General features: G+C 37.7%; 1 protein-coding gene across 1 annotated transcript in view; it reads left to right on the forward strand.

Moving 5' to 3' along the window:
• Window positions 1–16,602, forward strand: part of MROH1 (maestro heat like repeat family member 1) — a 241,668-nt gene that overhangs the window by 155,146 nt on the left and 69,920 nt on the right. Inside the window, 3 exon segments of the mRNA XM_077174443.1 lie at window positions 4,987–5,107; window positions 7,412–7,507; window positions 14,611–14,715. Coding sequence (XP_077030558.1) covers window positions 4,987–5,107; window positions 7,412–7,507; window positions 14,611–14,715 — 322 coding nt within the window.

Below are 16,602 nucleotides of genomic sequence, written 5' to 3' on the forward strand. Positions count from 1 at the left end.
GGGTTGGAACCTTGGGGGTTCCCCAAAATTCCGGGAATAATTCCGGGAATTCTGGGAGTTCTGGGGTTGGATCCTTGGGGGTTCCCTGAAATTCCAGGAATAATTCTGGGAATTCTGGGATTTGGGGTTGGATCCTTGGTAACTCCCAAAATTCCAGGAATTCCGGGAGTTCTGGGAATTCTGAGATTGGATCCCTTTGGGAATTCCCAAAATTCCGGGAATTCGGGGAGTTCTGGGATTGGGATTTGGGGTTGGATCCTTGGGAATTCCCAACATTTCCGGAATTCCGAGAACTCCAGAGCCTCCTGGGAATTCTGGGATCGGGATTTGGGAATGGGCTGGGATTTGGGATTTGGGGTTGGATCCTCTGGGAATTCCCAAAATTCCGGGAATAATTCTGGGAGTTCCGGGATTTGGGGTTGGATCCTTGGAAATTTTGGGAATTCCAGGACTGGGATTTGGGATTGGATTTCTTGGGACTTCGTGGAATTCCGGGAATTCTGCAAATTCCGCTGTCCCTGGAGCCACTCCTTGGAATTCCCAAATAATTCCCAATAAATTCCTAATAAATCCCCAATAATCCCCAATTAATCCCCAATAATTCTCAGCGAACTCCAATAATCGCCAATAATTCCCAATAAATCCCAATAACTCCAATAATTCCCTACTGATCCCCAATAATTCCCCATAATTCCCAATAATCCCCAATAATTCCCAGTAATTCCCAATAAATTCCCAGTAATTCCCTGTAATTCTCAATAATTCCCCATAATTCCCAATAATTCTCAATAAATTCCCAATAAATCCAAATAATCCCCATAAATTCCCAATAAATGCCCAATAAATCCAAATAATCCCCATTAATTCCCAATAATTCCCCAATAATTCCCAGTAAATCCTCAATAATTCTCATTAATACCAAATAATTCCCAATAATTCCCATTAATTTCCAATAATTCCCAACTGATCCCCAATAATCCCATTAATTCCCAATTAATCCCCAATAATCCCCAATTAATCCCAATAATCCCAAATAATTCCCTATAATTCCCAATAATCCCCAATAATCCCCAGTAATCCCCAATAATCAATTCCCAATAATTTCCAATTGATCCAAAATAATCCCCAATAATTCCCAGTAATTCCCATTTATCCCCAATAATTCCCAATAAATTCCCAATAATCCCCAATAAATTCCCAATTAATCCCTAATAATTCCCAATGATTCCAAATTAATCCCTAATAATTCCCAATGATTCCTCATAATTCCCAATTAATTCCCCAATAATCCCCAGTAATTCCCATTAATTCCCAATAATTCCCAATTGATCCCAAATAATCCCCAATAATTCCCAAATAATTCCCGATAATTCCCAGATAATTCCCGATAATCCCCAATAACTCCCATTAATTCTCAATAATTCCCAATAAATTCCCAATAATCCCCAATCATCCAATTAATCCCCAATTAATCCCCAATAATCCCCAATAATTCCGAATAATTCCCTTTAATTCCCCATAATGCCAAATAATTCCCAATAATTCCCATTAATTCCCCATAATGCCCAATAATTCCCATTAATTCCCATTAATCGCTAATAATTCCCCATAAATTCCCAATAAATTCCTACGAACTCCAAATAATCCCCATTAATTCCAAATAATTCCCAATAATTCCCAATAATTCCAAATAATTCCCAATAACTCCAAGTAATCCCCATTAATTCCCAATTATTCCAAATAATTCCCAATAAATTCCCAAGAATTCCAAGTAATCCCCATTAATTCCCAATAATTCCCCAATAATTCCCAATAAATCCTCAATAATTCTCATTAATCCCAAGTAATTCCCATTAATTCCAAATAATTCCCAATAATTTTTTTAAATTTCCAATAATTCCCATTAATTTCCAATAATTCCCAATAATCCCCAATAAATCCCCAATAAATCCCCATTAATTCCCCAATAATCCCCAATATTTCCAAATAATCTCCATTAATTCCCCATAATCCCCAATAATTCCCAATAAATTCCCAATATCTCCAAATAATTCCCAATTAATCCCCAGTAATTCTCAATAATTCCCCCTAATCCCCATTAATCCCCATTAATTCCCAATAAATTCCCAATAACTCCAAATATCCCAAATAATTCCCAATAATTCTGAATAATTCCCAATAAATTCCCAATAATTCCGAATAATTCCCAATAAATTCCCCATAATTCTCAATAATTCCCAATAAATGCCCAATAATTCCCATTAATTCCCTTTAATTCCCAATGATTCCCCAATAATTCCCAATAAATTCCCCATAATTCTCAATAATTCCCAATAAATGCCCAATAATTCCCATTAATTCCCTTTAATTCCCAATGATTCCCCAATAATTCCCAAGAACTCCAAGTAATCCCCATTAATTCCCAATAATTCCCCAATAATTCTCATTAATACCAAATAATTCCTAATAATCCCCAATAAATCCCTAATAATTCCCTTTAATTCCCCATAATTCCCCATAATTCTCAATAAATGCCCAATAATTCCCATTAATTCCCTTTAACTCCCAATAATTCCCAATAAATCCTCAATAATTCCCATTAATTCCCAATAAATTCCCAATAAATCCAAATAATTCCCAATAAATTCCCCCTAATCCCCAATAGTACCCAATAAATCCCCAATAATTGCCAATAATTCCCCATAATTCCCATTAATCCCTAATAATTCCCGATAATCCCCAATAATCCCCAATAAATTCCCAATAACTCCAAATAATCCCCATAAATTCCCAATAATCCCCAATAAATCCCCAATAATTCTCATTAATCCCCAATAAATTCCCAATAAATTCCCAATAACTCCAAATAACCCCCATTAATTCCCAATAATTCCACATTAATTCCCAATAAATTCCCAATAACTCCAAATAATCCCAAATAATTCCCAATAAATTCCCAATAAAATCCCCATTAATCCCCAATAATTCCCATTAATCCCCAATAATCCCCATTAATTCCCCCTAATCCCCACTAATTCCTCAATAATTCCCAATAACTCCAAATAATTCCCAAATAATCCCCATTAATTCCCAATAATTCCCAGTAAATTCCCCATAATTCCCAATAAATCCCTAATAATTCCCCAATAATTCCCAATAAGTCCTCAATAATTCTCATTAATCCCAAATAATTCCCAATAATTCCCAATAACTCCAAATAATTCCCATTAATTCCCAATAAATCCCTAATAATTCCCCAGTAATTCCCAATAACTCCAAATAATTCCCATTAATTCCCAATAAATCCCTAATAATTCCCAATAATTCCCAATAACTCCAAATAATTCCCAATAAATCCTCAATAATTCTCATTAATCCCCAATAATTCCCAATAAATCCTCAATAATTCTCATTAATCCCAAATAATTCCCAATAATTCCCAATAATTCCTCATAATTCCTAATAATTCCTAATAATTCCCAATAATTCCCAATAATCCCCATAAATCCCCATAATTCCCCATAATCCCAAATAATTCCCAATAATTCCCAATTAATTCCCCATAATTCCCATTAATTCCCAATAATTTCCAATAATTCCCCATAATCCCCAATAATCCCCATTAATTCCCAATAATCCCCAATTAATCCCCATTAATCTCCAATAATTCCCAATAAATTCCCAATAATCCCTAATAATCCCTATTAATTCCAAATAATCCCCATTAATTCCCAATAAATTCCCAATAATCCCCAATAAATCCCAAATAATTTGCAATAAATCCCCAATAATTCCCAATAAATTCTCATTAACCCCCAATAAATTCCCAATAAATTCCCAATAACTCCAAATAATCCCCATTAATTCCCAATAATCCCCAATAATTCCCAATAAATTCCCAATAATCCCCATTAATTCCAAATAATCCCCAGTAATTCCCAATAAATTCCCAATAATCCCCAATAATTCCCAATAACTCCAAATAATCCCCATTAATTCCCAATAAATCCCCAATAAATCCCCAATAATTCCCAATAAATCCTCAATAATTCTCATTAATCCCAAATAATTCCCAATAATTCCCAATAATTCCTCATAATTCCTAATAATTCCCAATAATTCCCAATAATTCCCATAAAACCCCATAATTCCCCATAATCCCAAATAATTCCCAATAATTCCCAATTAATTCCCCATAATTCCCATTAATTCCCAATAATTTCCAATAATTCCCCATAATTCCCAATAATCCCCAATAATCCCCATAAATCCCCAATAATCCCCATAAATCCCAAATAATTCCCAATAATCCCCAATAAATCCCCAATAATCCCCAGTAAATCCCAATAAATCCCAATAATTCCCATTAATTCCCAATAATCCCCAATAAACCCCAAATAATTTCCAATAAATCCCCAATAATTTCCATTAATCCCCAATAATTCCCAGTAATTCCCCAATAATTTCCAGTAATCCCCAATAAATCCCAAATAATTTCCAATAAATCCTCAATAATTTCCAATAAATCCCCAATAAATCCCAATAATTCCCATTAATTCCCAATAATCCCAAATAAATCCCAAAAAATTTCCAATAAATCCCCAATAATTCCCAATAAATCCCCAATAAATCCCAATAATTCCCATTAATTCCCAATAATCCCAAATAAATCCCAAATAATTTCCAATAAATCCTCAATAATCCCCAATAAATCCCAAATAATTTCCAATAAATCCCCAATAATTCCCAATAAATCCCCAATAAATTCCCAATAACTCCAAATAATTCCCATTAATTCCCAATAATTCCCAATAAATTCCCAATAACTCCAAATAATCCCCATTAATCCCCAATAAATCCCCAATAAATCCCCATTAATCCCCATTAATCCCCCCCAATCCCCATTAATTCCCCCCAATTCCCACTCCCCCATCCCACTCCCCCCTTGGCCGTTCCCATTCCGGGATTTTCCTGACCCCGTCCCAGGGCCCTGGAGCCGCCCCTGAGCGACTCCGAGCGCTCCGAGCTCCTGGACACGGCCCTGGCCTCCGTCCTGGGCCTGCCCGCGCCCGAATCCGGGAAAAACCCGGACCCTCCCGGAGCCCAGGTGGGAATTCCGGGGAAAAACCCCCCAAAAAAATTTGGGAATTCTGGGGGAAACCGGAGCGGGATGGGGGAATTCCCATCGCGACATTCCGGGTTTTTCCTGGGCTCTCTGTTGGGATGGGGCGGCTCCGGATTTGCTGGGAATTGGATCCGGGGTGGGAATGGCGGCCCCAGGGCCTGGGGGAGAAATGGGGGTTCCTGCCTCGGTCCGGGGTTCCATTCCCATTGTTCCCATTTTTCCCATTATTCCATTTATTCCCATTTTCCCCATTTTTCCCATTCCCCTTTTCCCCATTTTTCCCATTCCCATTTCTCCAATTTTTCCCATTTTTCCCTTAATTCCCATTATTCCCATTCCAAATTTTTCCATTCTCATTATTCCCATAATTCCCATAATTCCAATTAAAAATTTTGCATTCCCGTTTTTCCCATTGTTCCCACTATTCCCATTCCAAATGTTTCCATTCCCATAATTCCCATAATTCCCACTTTCCCATTCCGAATTTTTCCATTCCCATTATTCCCGTTATTCCCATTTTTCCATTCCCATTACTCCCAAATCTTTCCATTCCCATTATTCCCATTATTCCCATTATTCCCATTATTCCCATTATTCCAATTTTTCCATTCCCATTATTCCCATTATTCCCATTCCAAATTTTTCCATTCCCATTATTCCCACTTATCCCATTATTCCCTTTATTCCCATTTTTCCATTGCAAATGTTTCCATTCCCATTATTCCTATTATTCCCATTGTTCCCATTATTCCCATTATTCCCATTCCAAATTTTCCCATTCCCGTTATTCCCATCATTCCTATTGTTCCCATTAATCTCATTATTCCCATTCCAAATGTTTCCATTCCCATTATTCCCATTATTCCCATTCCAAATTTTTCCATTCCCATTTTCCCCATTTTCCCCATTATTCCCCTTATTCCCATTATTCCAATTGTTTCCATTCCCATTATCCCTATTATTCCCATTATTCCCATAATTCCCATAATTCCCATTATTCCCATAATTCCCATTCTTCCCAGTTTCCCATTCCCATTATTCCCATTGTTCCCATTTTTCCCATTGTTCCCATTATTCCCATTCCAAATTTTGTGTTCCCGTAATTCCCATTATTCCCATTATTCCCATTCTTCCCTTTATTCCTATTTTTCCCATTATTCCCATTATTCCCATTCCAAATTTTGCATTCCCATAATTCCCATAATTCCCATTATTCCCAGTTTCCCCATTTTTCCCATTATTCCCATTAATGCCATAATTCCCATTTTTCCATTCCCATTTTCCCCATTTTCCCCATTATTCCCATTATTCCTCTTATTCCCAGTTTTCCCTTCCCATTTTTTCCATTCTCATTATTCCCATTCCAAATTTTCCCATTCCTATTGTTCCCATTATTCCCAGAATTCCCATTGTTCCCATAGTCCCCATTATTCCCATTATTCCCATTCCAAATTTTCCATTCCCCTCATTCCCATTCCAAATCTTTCCATTCCCATTATTCCCATTAATCCCATTATTCCCAGTTTCCCATTATTCCCATTAATCCCATTATTCCCATTATTCCCACTTATCCCATTATTCCCATTATTCCCATTAATGCCATAATTCCCATTTTTCCATTCCCATTTTTCCCATTATTCCCATTCCAAATTTTCCATTCCCACAATTCCCATAATTCCCATTTTTCCCATTTTTCCATTCCCATTATTCCCATTATTCCCATAATTCCCATTCTTCCCAGTTTCCCATTCCCATTATTCCCATTGTTCCCATTCTTCCCATTCCAAATTTTTCTATTCCCATTATTCCCATTGTTCCCATTCCAAATTTTGCATTCCCACAATTCCCATTATTCCCATTAATGCCATAATTCCCATTAATGCCATAATTCCCATTTTTCCGTTCCCATTTTCCCCATTATTCCCATTTTCCCCATTATTCCCATTCCAAATTTTCCATTCCCACAATTCCCACAATTCCCATAATTCCCATTAATGCCATAATTCCCATTAATGCCATAATTCCCATTTTTCCATTCCCATTATTCCCATTTTTCCCATTTTTCCCATTATTCCCATTATTCCCATTCCAAATTTTCCATTCCCACAATTCCCACAATTCCCATTTTTTCCATTCCCATTATTCCCATCCCAAAATTCCCCCAAATTTCCCCCCCCGCCCAAAATTTCCAAAACCCCCCCAAAATTCCCAATGTTTTTTCCCTGGATTTGTTGGATTTGTGGATCCCAGGCCGTTCCCAATCCCAGAATTCCGGGATTTTTCCAGGATTTGCTCAGGGAGGCCCTGGGGGCTCTCACGGAGCTGCTCCAGGGGCTCCTCCAGAGGCGCCCGAACCCCGGCGGCCTCCAGGAGATCTTCATGGTCAGTGCCCGAATTCCGGGAATTTTGGGAATTTTGGGAATTCTGGGGGATTTTGGGGGATTTGGGAATTGTTTGGGGGAATTATTTGGGCAATTTTGGGAATTGTTTCGGGAATTTGGGGGTGATTTTGGGGATTAATTTGGGGAATTGTTTGGGGAATTTGGGGGAATTTTGGGGGGAATTTTGGGGATTTTGGGGGATTTGGGAATTATTTGGGGGAATTTTGGGGGATTTTAGGGGGAATTTTGGGAATTATTTGGAGGATTTTGGGGGGGATTTTAGGGATTATTTGGGGAATTATTTGGGGGAATTTGGGGATTATTTGGGGGATTTTGATGGAATTTTGGGGGGATTTGGCGGAATTTTGGGGGAATTATTTGGGCGATTTTGGGGAATTTTGGGGAGACTTGGGGGGAATTTAGGGGGAATTTTGGGAATTATTTGGGGGATTTTTGGGGGATTTTTGGGGGATTTTGGGAATTATTTGGGGTATTTTGGGGAATTCTGGGAATTATTTGGGGATTTTTGGGGGGATGTTGGGGTTTTTTGGGAATTATTTTGGGGCTTTTGATAGATTTTGGGGAACTTTAGGTGGAATTTTGGAGATTATTTGGGGGATTTTGGGAATTATTTGGGGGAAATCTTGCTGGAATTTTGGGGATTATTTGGGGATTTTGATGAATTTTGGGGGATTTTAGGGGGAATTCTGGGAATTGTTTGGGGAATTTTGCTGGAATTTTGGGGATTTTCGGGGGAATTCTGGGGGAAATTTTGGGGAATTTTGGGAATTATTTGGGGGATTTTGGGGAAATTTTTGATGGAATTTGGGGATTATTTGGGGGATTTTGGTGGAATTTTGGGGATTAATTTGGGGAATTGTTTGGGGAATTCGGGGGAATTTTGGGGGGAATTTTGGGGATTTTGATGGAATTTGGGGATTATTTGGGGGATTTTGCTGGAATTTTGGGAATTATTTGGGGAAATTTTGATGGAATTTTGGGAATTATTTGGGGGATTTTGGGGGGAATTCTGGGAATTATTGGGGGATTTTGGAGGGAATTTTGGGGATTATTTGGGGAATTTTGGGGGAATTATTGGGGGGATTTGGGGGGAATTTTAGGGAATTATTTTGGGGATTTGGGGGATTTTGGGGGAATTTTAGGGGGAATTTTGGGAACTATTTTGGGGATTTTGGGGGAATTCTGGGGGATTTTGGGGATTATTTGGGGAATTTTGGGGGATTTTGGGGATTATTTGGGGGATTTTTCTGGAATTTTGGGAGAATTCTGGGAACTATTTGGGGAATTTTTATGGAATTTTGGGAATTATTTGGGAGATTTTGATGGAGTTTGGGGGATTTTGGGGATTATTTGGGGATTATCTGGGGGGATTTTGATGGATTTTGGTGGATTTTGGGGGGAATTTGGGGATTATTTGGGGGATTTTAGGGGGAATTTTTGATGGAACTTGGGGATTATTTGGGGGAAATTTTGGGGGGAATTTTGGGAATTATTTGGAGGATTTTGGGGGGAATTCTGGGAATTATTTGGGGGATTTTAGGGATTATTTGGGGAATTATTTGGGGGAATTTGGGGATTATTTGGGGGATTTTGATGGAATTTTGGGGGGATTTGGGGGAATTTTGGGGGAATTATTTGGGGAATTTGGGGGAATTATTTGGGGATTTTGGGGATTTTGGGGGATTTTAGGGGGAATTTTGGGAACTATTTTGGGGATTATTTGGGGGATTTTGGTGGAATTTTGGGGGAATTTGGGGAGATTTGGGGGGATTCTGGGGGGATTTTAGGGGGAATTTTGGGAACTATTTTGGGGATTTGGGGGGGATTTTGGGGAATTTGGGGAATTGTTTGGAGGGATTTTGGGGGGATTTTAGGGGGATTTTGGGGGATTTTGGGGAAATTTTTGATGGAATTTGGGGATTATTTGGGGGATTTTGGTGGAATTTTGGGGATTATTTGGGGGAATTTGCGATTTATTTTGGGGGAATTCTGGGAATTATTTGGGGAAATTTTTGATGGAATTTGGGGATTATTTGGGGGAAATTTTGGGGAGAATTCTGGGAATTATTTGGAGGATTTTGGGGATTATTTTGGGGATTTTGGGGGATTATTTGGGGAATTTGGTGGGGGAATTTGGGGAATTTTGGGGAATTTCGATGGCATTCGGGGAATTATTTGGGGGATTTGGGGGAATTCTGGGAATTGTTTGGGGGATTTTGGGTAGAAATTTTGGGAATTTTTTTTTAATTCTGGGAATTTTGGGGATTATTTGGGGGATTGTAGGGGGAATTTGGGGGATTTTAGGGGGAATTTTTGATGGAATTTGGGGATGATTTGGGGGGATTTTGATGGAATTTGGGGAAATTTTGATGGAATTTTGGGGAATTATTTGGGGATTTTGGGGGAATTCTGGGAATTGTTTGGGGATTTTTGGGGGATTTTTGGGGGCAATTTTGGGGGGATTTTGGGGATTTTAGGGATTATTGGGGGAATTATTTGGGGGAATTTGGGGAGTATTTGGGGTTTTTTGGGAATTATTTTGGGGCTTTTGATGGATTTTGGGGAATTTTAGGGGGAATTTTGGAGATTATTTGGGGGATTTTAGGGGGAATTTTGGGAATTATTTGGGGGATTTTGGGGGGAATTTTGGTGAATTTTGATGGAATTTTGGGAATTATTTGGGGGATTTTCTTGGAATTTTGGGAGAATTCTGGGAGCTATTTGGGGGATTTTGATGGAATTCTGGGAATTATTTGGGGGCAGTTTTGGGGAATTTTTATGGAGTTTTGGGAGTTATTTGGGGGATTTTGATGGAATTTTGGGGAATTATTTGGGAGATTTTGATGGATTTTGGGGATTTTTGGGGGATTTTGGGAATTATTTGGGGATTTTGATGGAATTTGGGGGGATTTTGATGGATTTTAGGGTGAATTTTGGGAATTATTTTGGGATTTTGATGGATTTTGAGGAATTTTGGGGGAATTTGGGGAAATTTGGGGGGAATTTTGGGGGAATTTTGGCGGGAATTTGGGGAATTTTGGTGGGAATTATTTGGGATTTTGGGAATTATTAGGGAATTTGGGGGGATTTTGGGAATTTTAAGAAATTTTTGGGGGAATTTTTGGGGAATTATGTAGGGAATTATGTAGGGAATTTTTGGGGGAATGTTGGGAATTCTGGGATAATTTTTTTTAATTTTGGGAATTATTTTGGGAATTATTTGGGAATTATTTTGGGAATTTTGGGAAATATTTGGGGAATTATTTGGGAATTATTTGGGGAATTTTGGGAGGTGTGAGGCGGCTCCAGGATTTGTAGGGATCGTGGGGAAATTCTGAGGAATGGGGAATTCTGGGAATTCCGGGAATTCTGGGAATTCCGGGAATTCTGGGAATGGGGAAATTCCCAGGAAAAGCTCTGGGGCTCATCCTGGGGAAAATGGGAGCAGCTCTGGCCAGGGAATTCCTGCCAGAATTCCGGGATTTTCCCTTTGGAATTCCAAGATTTTCCCACCAGAATTCCAGGATTTCCCCCCCAGAATTTCAGAGCTTCCCTGCCAGAATTCCAGGATTTTCCCAGTAGAATTCCAGCATTTTTCTTGTAGAATTCTAGGATTTTTCCCTGCCTGAATTCCAAGATTTTCCTACCAGAATTCCAGGATTTTCCCCCAGAATTCCTAGAGCTTCCCTGCCTGAATTCCAAGATTTTCCAAGTAGAATTCCAGGATTTTCCTCCTGGAATTCTGACATTTTCCCAGTAGAATTCCAAGATTTTCCCAGGAGAATTCCAGGATTTTCCCTGCCTGAATTCCAAGGTTTTCCCACCGGAATTCCAGCATTTTTCCCCCAGAACTGTGGCACTTTTCCCAGTAGAATTCCAGAATTTCTCAAGAATTCCAGCGCTTCCCTGCCAGAATTCCAAGATTTCCCAATAGAATTCCAAGATTTTCGTTGCCAGAATTCCAGCATTTTCCAAGTAGAATTCCAGCATTTTCCTCTTGGAATTCCGACAGTTTCCCAGTAGAATTCCAAGATTTTCCCTGCCAGAATTCCAGGATTTTCCCAGTAGAATTCCAACATTTTCCCACTGGAATTCTGGGATTTCCCAGTAGAATTTGGGGATTTTCCCTTTGGAATTCCAGAGAGCTTCCCTGCCAGAATTCCAGGGTTTTCCCCTGTAGAATTCCAGGATTTTCCCACCAAAATTCCAGGATTTTCTCCCCCAGAATTTCAGAGCTTCCCTGCCAGAATTCCAACATTTTCCCAGGAGAATTCAAGGATTTTCCCTTTAGGAATTCCAAGGTTTTCCCACCAGAATTCCAGCAATTTTCCAGTAAAATTCTGGGATTTTACCCCCCAGAATTTCAGAGCTTCCCTGCCAGAATTCCAGGATTTTTCCTGTAGAATTCCAAGACTTTCCCTGCCAGAATTCCAGCATTTTCCTCTTGGAATTCCAAGATTTTCCCAGTAGAATTCCAGGATTTTCCCTGCAGAATTCCAAGATTTTCCTGCAAGAACCCCAGGATTTTCCTCTTGGATTTCCAGGATTTTCCCTGGAGAATTCCAGCATTTTTCCCCCAGACCTGTGGGATTTTTCCCTGTAGAATTCCAGAATTTCTCCTCAAGAATTTCAGAGCTTCCCTGCCAGAATTCCAAGATTTTCCCCACCAGAATTCCAGGATTTTCCCTGTCGAATTCCAGCATTTTCCCACTGGAATTCCAGGATTTTCCCAGCGAAATTCCAACATTTTCCCTGTAGAATCCCAGGATTTTCCTCTTGGAATTCCAGCATTTTCCCTGCCCAAATTTCAGGATTTTCCCAGTAGAATTCCAGGATTTTCCCTGTAGAGTTTTGGGATTTTCTCCGCAGAATCCCAAGATTTTCCCTTAACAATTCCAAGAATTTCCTGCCAGAATTCCAGGATTCTCCCACCAGAATTCCAGGATTTCCCATTTAGAATTCCAGCATTTTCCCACCTGAATTCCTGGGTTCTCCCTCCAGAATTTGAGGATTTTCCCGTCAGAATCCCAAGATTTTTTCCCTTGGAATTCCGGGATTTTCTCCTGGAATTCTGGGATTTTCCTGCTGCAATTTTGGGATTTTCCTGCTGGAATTCTGGGATTTCCTTGCTGGGATTCTGGGGATTTTCCCACTGGAATTTTGGGGATTTTCCCTGCTGGAATTCCAGCATTTTTTTGGATTTTCCTGCTGGATTTTTGGGATTTTCCCTGCAATCCCAGCATTTTCCCCGTTCCTGCTGGGATTTTCGGATTTTCCCTGTTCTTGCTGGAATTCTGGGATTTCCCTGCTGGAATTTTGGGATTCTCCTGCTGGAATTTTGGGGATTTTCCTGCTGGAATTTTTGGGAATTTTCCTGCTGGAATTATGGGATTTCCTGGTGCAATTTTGGGGATTTCCCATGGAATTGTGGGATTTCCCTGCTGGGATTCTGGGATTTTCCTGCTGGAATTTTGGGATTTTCCCTGCAATCCCAACATTTTCCCCGTTCTTGCTGGAATTTTGGGATTCTCCTGCTGGGATTTTGGGGATTTTCCTGCTGGAATTTTGGGATTCTCCTGCTGGAATTCTGGGGATTTTCCTGCTGGAATTCTGGGATTTTCCTGCTGAAATTTTGGGCTTTCCCTGCTGGAATTTTGGGGATTCTCCTGCTGTGATTCTGGGATTTTCCTGCTGGAATTCTGGGGATTTTCCAGCTGGAATTTTGGGATTTTTCTTGGTGGAATTTTGGGCTTTCCCTGCTGGAATTTTGGGGATTCTCCTGCTCTGATTCTGGGATTTTCCTGCTGGAATTTTGGCATTTTCCTGCTGCAATCCCAGCACTTTTTTGGATTTTCCTGCTGCAATTTTGGGATTCTCCTGCTGGAATTCTGGGGATTTTCCCACTGGAATTCTGGGATTTTCCTGCTGGGATTTTGGGGATTTTCCTGCTGGAATTTTGGGATTTTCCTGCTGGGTTTTTGGGATTTTCCTGCTGGAATTCCAGCATTTTTTTGGATTTTCCTGCTGCAATTTTGGGGATTTTCCAGCTGGAATTTTGGGATTTCCCTGCTGGAATTTTGGGATTTCCCTGCTGGAATTTTGGGGATTTCCCTGCTGGAATTTTGGGGATTTTCCTGCTGTGATTTTGGGGATTCTCCTGCTGGAATTCTGGGATTTCCTGCTGGAATTTTGGGATTTTCCTGCTGGAATTCCAGGATTTTTTTGAATTTTTCCTGCTGGTATTCTGGGATTTTCCTGCTGCAATCCCAGCATTTTCCCCTGGAGTTCCTGCTGGAATTTTGGGATTTTCCCACTGGAATTCTGGGATTCTCCTGTTGGAATTTTGGCATTTTCCTGCTGCAATCCCAGCATTTTTTTGGATTTTCCTGCTGCAATTTTGGGATTTTCCTGCTGGGATTCTGGGGATTCTCCTGCTGGAATTTGGGGATTTTCCCACTGCAGTTTGGGGATTTTCCTGCTGGAATTTTGGGCTTTCCCTGCTGGAATTTTTGGGATTTTCCTGCTGGAATTTTGGGCTTTCCCTGCTGGGATTCTGGGATTTCCGTGCTGGGTTTTTGGGATTTCCCTGCTGGAATTCCAGCATTTTTTTGGATTTTCCTGCTGCAATTTTGGGATTTCCCTGCTGGAATTTTGGGATTTTCCCGCTGGAATTCTGGGATTCTCCTGCTGTGATTTTGGGGATTCTCCTGCTGGAATTTTGGGATTTCCCTGCTGGGTTTTTGGCATTTTCCTGCTGGAATTCCAGCATTTTTTTGGATTTTCCTGCTGCAATTTTGGGGATTTTCCAGCTGGAATTTTGGGATTTCCCTGCTGGAATTTTGGGATTTCCCTGCTGGGATTTTGGGGCTTTCCCTGCTGGGATTCTGGGATTTTCCTGCTGCAATCCCAGCATTTTGCCCTGGAGTTCCTGCTGGGATTTTGGGGATTTTCCTGCTGGGATTTTGGGGATTTTCCAGCTGGGATTGTGGCATTTTTCTGCTGGAATTTTTGGGATTTCCCAGCTGGAATTCTGGGATTTCCCATCCATTGATTCCCAGCATTTCCCTGTTCATTCTTTGCCAGCATTTGGGGCCCTGGATCCGCTCCCCGCGCCCCCAGGAGCGGCTGCGAGCGCTCGGAGTCAGCGAGGCCCTGCTGGGAACCTTCCTGGGACAGCTGCGCGTGACCGTGAGTCACAAAATGGGAAATAAAATCAAATAAAATATAAAATATAAAATATAAAATATAAAATATAAAATATAAAATATAAAATATAAAATATAAAATATAAAATATAAAATATAAAATAAAATATAAATGAGAATAAAATCAGAATTCCTGGGACAGCTCCGCGTCACCGTGAGTCACCAAAGGGGAGGGAAAATAAAATAAAATAAAATAATAAAATAAAATTAAATTAAATTAAATTAAATTAAATTAAATTTAAAAAAATTAATAATATAAAATAAATAATATAAAATAAATAAATAAATGAGAATAAACTCAGAATTCCTGCGGCAGCTGCGCGTCACCGTGAGTCACAAAATGGGGAAATAAAATAAAATATAAAATAAAATATAAAATAAAATATAAAATAAAATATAAAATAAACTAAACTAAACTAAAATATAATATAAAATAAAATAAAGTAAAATATAAAATAAAATAAAATATAAAATAAAATATAAAATAAAATAAAATAAAATATAAAATAAAAAATAAAATAAAATATAAAATAAAAAATAAAATAAAAAATAAAATAAAATAAAATATCAAATAAAATATAAAGTAAAATAAAATCAATATAAATGAGAATAAACTCAGAATTCCTGGGACAGCTCCGCGTCACCGTGAGTCACAAAATGGGGAAATAAAATCAAATAAAATATAAAATATAAAATATAAAATAAAATAAAATAAAATAAAATAAAATAAAATAAAATAAAATAAAATATATAAATGAGAATAAACTCAGAATTCCTGGGACAGCTCCGCGTCACCGTGAGTCACAGAACGGGGAAAATTAAATAAAATAAAATATAAAATATAAAATAAAATATCAAATAAAATAAAATAAAATAAAATAAAATAAAATAAAATATATAAATGAGAATAAAATCAGAATTCCTGGGACAGCTGCGCCTCACCGTGAGTCACCAAAGGGGAAATAAAATAAAATATAAAATATAAAATATAAAATAAAATATAAAATAAAATAAAATATCAAATAAAATAAAATATCAAATAAAATATAAAGTAAAATAAAATCAATATAAATGAGAATAAACTCAGAATTCCTGGGACAGCTCCGCGTCACCGTGAGTCACACAATGGGAAATAATAAAATAAAATATAAAATAAAACAAAATATAAAATAAAATAAAATATAAAATAAAATAAAATAAAATATATAAATGAGAATAAACTCAGAATTCCTGGGACAGCTGCGCATCAGCGTGAGTCACACAATGAGGAAATAAAATAAAATATAATACAATAAAATATCAAATAAAATAAAATAAAATAAAATAAAATAAAATATAAAATAAAATATAATAAAATAAAATAAAATAAAATAAAATATATAAATGAGAATAAACTCAGAATTCCTGAGGCAGCTGCGCGTCACCGTGAGTCACACAATGGGGAAATAATAAAATAAAATAAAATAAAATAAAATAAAATAAAATAAAATAAAATAAAATAAAATATCAAATAAAATAAAATAAAATATCAAATAAAATAAAATATAAAATAAATATAAATGAGAATAAAATCAGAATTCCTGGGACAGCTGCGTGTCACCGTGAGTCACCAAAGGGGAAATAAAATAAAATAAAATATAAAATATAAAATATAAAATATAAAATAAAATAAAATATAAAGTGAAAAAAATACATAATATAAAAAAAATAATATCTATTAAATAAGGAAAGAAATAAATGAGAATAAAATCAGAATTCCTGGGACAGCTGCGCATCAGCGTGAGTCACACAATGGGAAATAAAATAAAATAAAATAAAATATAAAATAAAATAAAATAAAATATCAAATAAAATAAAATAAAATAAAATA

The sequence above is a fragment of the Agelaius phoeniceus genome, chromosome 1 (assembly GCF_051311805.1).
Source record: "Agelaius phoeniceus isolate bAgePho1 chromosome 1, bAgePho1.hap1, whole genome shotgun sequence".
Classification (NCBI taxonomy): Eukaryota; Metazoa; Chordata; class Aves; order Passeriformes; family Icteridae; genus Agelaius; species Agelaius phoeniceus.